Here is a 9,743-nt window from a genome sequence, read left to right as displayed (position 1 = left end):
TTATTTCGCACTTTTTTTTTCATCATAATTATATGCTTCACTAAAAGATCTATGCTTATTGTAGAATGAATTCTTTTCTAAACCTTGTTCATTTATTTGATAAATTTCTGTTATAGGTTTACTTTTTAAATTATATCTTTCTGAACTTATTTTGGAATATCCGTCTGTTTGTTTCGAACAATTTTCTTCGCTATCTAAAATTTTTTTTGTTCTGAACGAGTCAGGTGAAATTGAATTTTTTTTTTTTAGATCGCTATTTTCAATATCAAGGGTTTCTTTTTTATGTATACGTGGGTTAATGGAAATATTTTTATTGTCTTCACAAAATTTCCTGTTCAAATTGTTTGAAAGACTTTGACTTTTCTCGTGTTTACGGGTTTCATTGGGATATTTTTTAAGAGAATAATTATGATAGCTATTTGGTGAGTTGCTATTTTGTCGAGTGTTATAATTCATTTTTGTGTCATTGCTATTGGTACTGTTAATAGAATTATTATTCAATGTTTTAAAAAGGAATTCGTTAATTTTTAAATAGTTTTTATTTAATATTTTTAATTTATTATGATAATTATATGTTTCTTTTTTCCAAAAATTACACTCATTTCTTAATTTAGAAATATCACTTTTTAACTGCTCAATAATATTTTTATTTTTTTTGTCTTCCATTATTTTTTCTTCTACAATTTCATGTAGTAAATTTCTTAAAAGATTATACTTTTCATTATCATTTTTTTTATCGGTTATATTTATAATTTGATTATTATCATCATTTGTACACAAAACAAATATTGAAGAATTCTTTCGAATGTTTACTTTGTCATTTATCCCTTTAATGTTGTCTTTATCTGAATTGTACATGTCACTTTTTTGTCTGGACTTTGAATATGCACTATTTAGTTCTGTATCTTGAAATTGATCTTCATCATTTTTAGAACTTGTTTTTTTATTACTACCATTATTTTTAGTAGGCATATGATCATTATTTTCACTTTTTATATTTTTAAAAAATGCTTCTCGGCTTTCCGAATTAACATAAAATAGTTGTTTCCTTTTGCTTTTTATTTTTTTGCATTCACTTGCCATAGTGAGAGTAGAACTGGTAAGCTACAAAAATCCGAAGAAAAAAAACATTATATAATTAATACACTTCAGCATATGCACACCAAATATTATGTTATTTTTTTGTTTGTACATTTTTTTGACTTAGTGTAGGATTAAAACAAAAAATGAGGCAAACTCCACATGTTTTTTGTATATAGTTAAATAAGACTTTACATAAAACACTTTGGCGTTTGTCTGATTCATCTAAATTACCCATCTACAAAAAAAAATAAATAAATGATATAGTAAATTTCCATATTTTACAATGCACATAAATTTGAGTATATATGTGCCAATTTGACGACACAACTAAGGTAAGGTTTGAAAGTAAGACCTGCATTTTTCGAAGCATTTTATTAAGAGAAGAAAGAGAAGAATTTAAAACTCGAGCAGATGTTTTATCATTTGTATTTCCTCCTTTATATTCATATTTATTTATATTTTTATTTGTATTATATTCTTCTCTTTCACATCCAACCAAATCAACCAAAGTTAAAACCCCATAATAATCCTTAACAGTTTTTACATTATTAGAAATAGTGGGTTCAGAAATGTTTACAAAAAATTGAATAATAGCATGGGATCTACTGGACCTAAAAAATGAAAATGAAAAACAAAACTTATAGATGCTTGAAAATATAAATTAATATATCTCTTTCTATATACACCATTTTGATGCTATTTTTAGTAACCTCATGTTTTGAGAGGTAGCCTCAACATTTCTTAACATACATGCAGCATCAATCATTTTTTTAGCAGCTTCATAACTTTTTATATTCACAACTTTGTATGAATATTTTATAGTTTTCAAATAATATTCCTCTGTATAAAATTCAATATTTTTTTCATTTTGATATGACATAAGATCTACTAATGTATCCCCCAATATTTCATATATACTTAAATATATCGAACATTTTCGATAATTTTTTTTATTACATGTTTTATATAAATGATAAACAAAATAATAAATTATGCCATATTCTTTTTCAGACCCAAATAAGGTATAGGTTTTACCACTCCCTGTTTGTCCATAAGTTATTATTGTTTCTTTATATCCTCTACATACACTATTAACTATTTCATGTCCCCCTATTTCATTAAAAATAGTTTCATTATTATCATTTTCATCAAATACTAAATCAAAGTTATATTTTTCAATTTCAAAATCTTTTTTAAAATATAATGCAGTTTTATCTTTTGGGTCTGTTTGTAAAGTTAGTTCTTCATTTTGTTCTAACTTTCGAATTCGAACTACAACATTTTCAAGCCTTTTCCCTTTTTTTTCGTCTATCTTTATCTCGTATTTTATGTCCTTTAAGTTTTGTTTTCCTACACATGTATATGTTAAGAAAAAATGAAAAAAACTATGTTTCAAAAAATGGAACTTATTCTACTACTCTGCCTGTACTTAACACAAATGAATAATACCCCTGAACAATTTGCATAATTTTCTATTTTATTGTATTTTTTGAATGCATGTTTAAAATACTATTATTACAAAAGTTAAAATATTTTTTCTCTTTTTTAGTCTAACTTAATTCCTCTCTTATCAACCCAAGTGATTCACTGTATGCCCTTTTATGCATTTCAGCCATAAACAGGTGCTTTAAATGGTGAGGAAATATATTTCACTAACTTTTTTCGAAAAATGTTTAACATGTATCTATATAATGCATACAGCTTATGCATGCACTTTCTAATGGGATTAATTCAAGCCATATATGTGAGCACTATGCTTTTAGACGATATTTCAAAGGTTTCAAATTAGTTTCTATCAAGTTTAGTTTGCTAAATATGATGCGATGAAAGGATGCACAAAAGATATGGCAAAAAGATCCATACATTTGTTAGGCACTTCCCTACTCACATTTACTTATAAATAGAAACATGATATATAGTCACAAAAATTTTCTCAATATTTTTTATAAACAATTAAAATAAGTAGATAAACTTATTTGTGTGTATATATTTTGCCTATCCATATACAGTTTTATTTTTCAATTTTTTTCCAATTTTTTTCCAATTTTTTTTCCTAATTTTTCTCTCATTTTTTTTTCCCGTTTCCTCCTCTCGCGTATTCGCCACGGCATAAAAATATGCACATCATTTTATTCAACTATATGCTAAAATACTAATTAAAAAATTAGAAAAAAAAATGAAAAAAAAAAAAAAAAACGAAAAAAATATATATAAAATTAGAAACATATTTATATTATTATATTGGCAGTATTTATTTTAATTTTTTTTTGAAATTTCAAATTTAAATTGGCGATGCAAGGAGAAATAATAAAAATAGCATCATACATAATGAGCCAATTGTGAGTTAAGTAGTCAAAAGGGATAAATATATATTTGTAATTGTAATTATATACATGAGGGAATATAGTTTATGATTTTGTAGAGGAGGGTTTTTTTTGAAATGGATGGGGTAGATACGTCAAATCAACCAGGGGACACCCCCGAAATTTTAAACAGCTTTCCTAAGTTATCGGAAATAAAACAAATAGATGAAAATGCTACAAACACATTATCATTAAATTTTACAGAATGGTATCAAGACTTTTTAAATTATACAAATTATTTTTTTTTTGAAAATAAAAATAATATAGACATTTTCTTTGAAGTAAAAGAATCTTTAAAATGTTCAAATCTTTCATTAACCCAATTACTAAAAAATATAAATTTATTATCCCATATTATATATTTTCAAAATATAAACGAACAAAATTTATTAACATCTAATGATATAGAATATATACATAATATATTATATAAGAATGAAAATAATTATTCTACAAACTATACAATTGTTTATAATTGTATAATATTCTTAACAGAAGTAATAAGATTAAGTTCTCATACTGGTACAAAGATCTTTGCATATCATCAAATTTATAGATCATATAAAATAATCCAAAAACTCTTATTTAAAAACTATTTACTTACTAATGGAAATATAAAAAATAATGAAAATTTTTATGTCTTAAAAAAAAATGAAGCAATATTTATTGATAATATCATAGTATTAAATATTATTAATATGTTAAATAGTGATAATAAATTATTAAAAATTATAGGATTATATTTATGTCATATATTTATTAACTTAATTGCTCAATGTAATTATATTATTAATTTTATATTAAATATTATATTTCAACAAATACATTATGATGAATATACTATCGCCATTTCTCTCTTAATCGATCTAGTTCCTTACTTATCACATGATGTTTTATATTTTATAATCAAAAAAATATACAATCACATTGTGATAAAACCTGTACATGTAGATAAAACAATGGAAGAAAAAAAGAATAAAGAAAATCTTCAAACATATTTAAACAACCCAATCAAATTAAATATACTTAACAAAGAAATTGTCAAACAAATAGCAACCAATATATTTTCATACACAGCTTGTTTATTTTTAGGACGTATTGCAATTACTTTAAATGAGTTAACACCATATGTTAGTTATTTTTTATTTAAAAATTTTTGGAAATTAATAAATAAGTTTATATATTTAGAATATACTAGTCATATTGAAGAAAATATTGTAAATATAATAGATACCTATTTTTATACTACTACAATATTAAGTATAAAAAATTTATATTTATTCAACTTACAAATTATAATTTTAAAATTTCTACTAAATATATCACATACACATTTGATGGTTAAGAGGAAAATCAAATTTTATACTTTTAGAAGTATACTATTTTTACTAAAACATAAAAAAATTATTCCATATATAACTAATAAATATTTCTTACCTGAAAATAAACAATTTTTTAAAACAAATTATTTTTATTCTATTTATTTTACATTTATATTGACTATAAAAAGTAGTGAAATAATTCGATGGTTTAACTCATTAGACTTAAATGATGAACCCACTAAATTCATGTTTATTCAAATCATTTATGAAATATCTACTATTCAAAATTGTCTACATTTTTCAAAAATTGATAACATCAAAAATTGGAACCCATCTACTACTTCCCCTCTTTTCAACAACCACAACTTTGATGAAACATTTATTGACAATTGCTCTAGCAATATACATGATATTTACTTTGATATTTTTGTTAATAGATTTTTGGGCTTAATGCAGAATTACTCTATCGAAGGGGGAGACAAAAAAATATCATCAACTAATAATTACACTACCCTAGTCCAAAATAAATCGAAATATGACAATACAAATAATTTATCTCCTAACATAATAGACCATATGAATGAGTTGAAAAATAACAACTTAATTAAAAAAAATGAAAAAGGAAAACAATTTCATGATCAACCAGAAAAGGGAAAATTCAATTTTACTATAAATTTAAGTGATGAAGATAAAAATAATTCAAATGAAAATTTAAAAAATGAAATTAGACAAGATCATAGAAATTCTATAAATCAATATAATGAAACAAGTCTAGATATACAAAAACAAATCGACACCTTTTTTGAAAATTTAACAAAATTAGCTAAAGAAAATGAAAAAAAAAAACAATTGACTGTAAAAGAGTTAGACATTAATTTAGTTATAAAAAAAAATACTAAAAAAAAAAAAAAAAATGAAGAAAAAAATCAAGACCAAAAAAAAAAAAAAAAAAAAAAAATAAAAGAAAATAATAGCTACCTTCCTAATCTCGACACAAATCAGATCCAAATTGAAACAAATAAAAATACTCAATCTATTTCACCATGTAGTGATGAACATACCAATGAAGAAATAAGTTCCATTGAAAGTTCAATAAGTAAAAATAGTTTGATAAGTGAAATAAGTAATAACATAAATAGTACATCCGATAATGAAATAAATACCACACCAAATAATGTTTTTATGGATAAAAAAAATTCTGAAGAAGTTGAAAAATATTTTATATATTATTGCTTATATTTATTAAAAACAAATAAAATAAAACTAGGGAATTTAATTTGTAAAGATAGTATAAATCGTCATAACATTTTTGGAAATGAATATTTACAATTTAAACACATTATGAAAACTAGAAAAGTTGAAAAGACAGTAGAATATGATAACTTTGAAGAAAATTTAAGTGATACCTCAGACTCTAGTAAAAAGAAAATAAACAATCCATATATTCCAAATGATTTAACTTTAAAAAGAATTTTGTTTATAAAAATTTTGTTTTTTTTATATAAACATAGTAAATCTATATTGCTAAAATTGTATATATTAAAGTGTTTAGCAATTTTATCAAAATATATAATATTCAAAGATGACGCTAGAAATGTTGTTACAATATTTAACCATTTTTTTGTATTTTTAAATATTGTAAATTCAAGTGAATCGAAAAATTATTCTACTCAAAATTTTATGACTGATAAAAATACTAGCCATAGCAATGGCTTATATACACAACATTTTAAAAAAGCAAATAAAAAAAAAAACGATGAAATCTATCATGACAATTATGATAATATTGATAATTACCAACATATTCAAAATAAATATAGTAATGATTTTATTTACACCTCTGGGACATCTAGTCTTTACAATACTCCTTTGTCTATGGACATGTCTAACTTAAATGGAAATAACTTTGAACAAATTTTAAATGACCTTAAAAATGATATAAATATTTCGATACATTCTGAAAATTTTAATTTTTATGACAATTATAAAGAGAAAATACCCAAAAGTTTGATCTACAATCTTTTAATAGATATTATATGTAAATTAAAAAATAGCAAGAGTAGCCATATTTTTAAATTAATTTTTCATAACTTTTTTACCAATAAATTTATTCAAGCTTTTGATATATTTTTTATTTTAAAAAAAAAACATATTATGGAAATTTTAAAGGATCCATTTTTTTATTTAGTAGAACTGAGAGAAAAATCACAAGATATTGACAGTAGCAATATTCTTGATGAAAAAAAACAAAACAATAACATATATTTTATAAAAACAAATATTTTTTATAAAACATTTCATCTGTTCCAATTTGAAAAAAACAATTTTAGAAATGTAAAATTGCTTTTTTATTTTTCCTTTTTCAATTTCCATAAAGACAAAGATATTATGCACGAAATGCGAAAAAAAACAATTATATTTTTAACCATTTTAAATAATATATTCTTTTTTGATAACACACACACACACAAAAAATTATGTACAAGTCAGGTAAATTCACTAAACCTAGAATTGAAAAATTATAAAACACAAAATGAAATAGATACAAAAAATTCATTACGAAAGATGAAATCATTTGCCACATCAATTCCTGATAACAATAGTGTCAACGATATCGAAGTTAATATAACTGATAAAATTTCATGTGAAAATGATAATTATATGAACGAGTCAGGTAGTAGTATAACATCATGGGGAAGCTCAGCTAGCCATTCGTCTATTCCATATTCTGAAATTTATTCATCATATTCTTATCCCGATGAAAAATCTGAAAATTATGATGACATATATTCCATTTCATCTATTTCAAATAAATCCCTTAAAAATAGATTGGTAAAAAATTACAAGAACTTGGAGAATACAGAGAAATTAAATTCGGAAGATTATATAAAAATAAACCATTTAAAAAATGATCAAAATAGTGATATTAGCTATTTCTCCCATTTTTACCTGTACAAAATAGGAATTCTTTGCATACGTGCTGGATATTTTAAATATGGTTATAAAATATTTGAAAAATTATACTTTTTAGTAAATAATAGAGATATTAAATTGTGGTTTAAAGCTTTGGAAAATTATGCCAAATTTTATTATATAAAAAAAAAAGGTGAACATGATAATAATAAATTGACATATTTATTAAGACCTATAAAATTTTTAGAAAATTCTGAACAATTCATAAAGAGTATATATAAATTTAAAGATAATTTTTTTCATCTAGCTATTTTTTTAAAAATCCAAATAAATATATATAAAGCAATCGACAATTTGCTAACCCTTGTAAGTGATATAAAAGATGAAATAAATTTTACTTTAAATTATTTTTTTTATAATATAGACAAACTTATTTCGTCATTAAAAGATATAATGATAACTATATTAATTATGTTAAACATTAAATATTTATTTTCAACTCTATCAAAAAAAATACTAGCTATATATATTGTTTTAGTCAAATCATTATTTTTGCTCTGCATATTTTTAAAACATAAGATTGTACCCTATTTATTTTTAAGCCCATCATTTTTAATAAATACATTCAATAATCGAGAATTAAAGCTAAACAAAGAATATGATGAAAAGGGAGAAAATGAAGAAAAAGAAGACAAAACCAATAAAAGGATATGCAAAAATTGTGACGACGAAGGAGATACAAGCAGCATAGGTAATATAGATGATATGAATAATTATGAACAAGACAGGTCAAATATGGTAATTTATTCAATTAATAATTTTATACGATTTTATATTCATAAGAAAAAGGAAAAAAATATTAGAAAAAAAATATTCTCAAAAGAATTAAAAAATACAGAAGGAAAACCATTTAATGATGTTTTTGATTACATAATGGGTATGTGGGATTTAAGAGCATTTGAATTTTTTTTTTATGAACATGTTCAAAATTTGAGAGAAATTTACGATAATTTATTTAAAGATGGAATAATAAATAAGAACAAAATTATAACATTTATAAAAATATATTTAACAGTTATATATAAAATTAATTATCCAACTCCTCCCATATTTCTATCATCTCAACTTGTACCATTTGTGGAAAGTTCGACATATATTTACAGATCAGTAAGTATGCAATAAGATATATGTATGCACAGACATTCATATTTTTTTTTTTATTTCATTTTTCTTCAATTTACACTTTTTATAGAATACTGGAAAAAAGCCCCATGAACTCGAATCGATGAAATGCATTGGTCAGCTTGTAGGATCAAAGGTAATAAAAGTTTAAAAAATAAGTTTATGCTTTTACTATCACATTAACATGCATAAAAAATATGACTGTTCATGTTAATACAACACATTTTCACACACTTTTTTTTTCACCCTTCCTAAGAGTGCTGCAATATCAAGTTTCCATTATTGTAACATTAAACTTGTTTTTAAAAGTAATATAATAAAAGAGACAAATGTAAAGAGCCAAGGCACCAAGGTGATATATACAGTTCATATGAAAATAGAAGATGATGATTTGAAATATTTCAATATATTTTTAACTCCCCTTGATAAAAAAAAAAACCTGATTGGTCAGGCAAAAGCAACCGTTTTTTTTTTTAAATACATTTAATATTTTTAATTTCATTAAAAGCTAGCTAAACAAGTACATATGTACATGTACATTTATATAATATCCTAAGGGAAAATCTATATATTAATTTTGTTTATATTATAAATAAAATGGAATTATTCTTTTCTTTTCCATTATTTTCAATTTTATTGTTGTAATTTTTAGTTCTTTTATAATATTTATGTAAATATATTATAAACAATTTTCACAAATATATGTAATAGCTTACACACATATATATATATATAACATATGCTTATATGGATGTTGATAAAAAAAAGCTGTTTCATGTTGCTATGAGCATACATACTTGGCTTATTTAACTTTTTCATATTTCCTACATTTGTAAATCATATAAAAATAAGTTAAACATTTTTTAAAATAAATAAGTTT

The 9,743-nt window shown here is 22.7% G+C and overlaps 2 protein-coding genes across 2 annotated transcripts; one reads left to right on the top strand and one right to left on the bottom strand.

Annotated features, from left to right (window-relative positions):
• PVVCY_1202500 (kinesin-like protein, putative) lies at window positions 1-2,699 on the bottom strand (the record flags this gene model as incomplete). The annotated part of the gene is made up of 5 exons (XM_037634655.1): window positions 1-1,104; window positions 1,193-1,318; window positions 1,436-1,694; window positions 1,794-2,433; window positions 2,639-2,699. 5 exons carry the CDS (start codon window positions 2,697-2,699, stop codon window positions 1-3), a joined length of 2,190 nt encoding a protein of 729 aa, XP_037490721.1.
• Window positions 2,700-3,523: 824 nt separating this feature from the next.
• PVVCY_1202490 (conserved Plasmodium protein, unknown function) lies at window positions 3,524-9,350 on the top strand (the record flags this gene model as incomplete). The annotated part of the gene is made up of 3 exons (XM_037634654.1): window positions 3,524-8,848; window positions 8,934-8,999; window positions 9,120-9,350. 3 exons carry the CDS (start codon window positions 3,524-3,526, stop codon window positions 9,348-9,350), a joined length of 5,622 nt encoding a protein of 1,873 aa, XP_037490720.1.
• Window positions 9,351-9,743: the final 393 nt, after the last annotated feature.

Source organism: Plasmodium vinckei, assembly GCF_900681995.1.
Source record: "Plasmodium vinckei vinckei genome assembly, chromosome: PVVCY_12".
Classification (NCBI taxonomy): Eukaryota; Apicomplexa; class Aconoidasida; order Haemosporida; family Plasmodiidae; genus Plasmodium; species Plasmodium vinckei.
The sequence above is the reverse complement of the archived record's forward strand: the minus strand, read 5'-3'. Positions and strand labels throughout refer to the sequence as shown.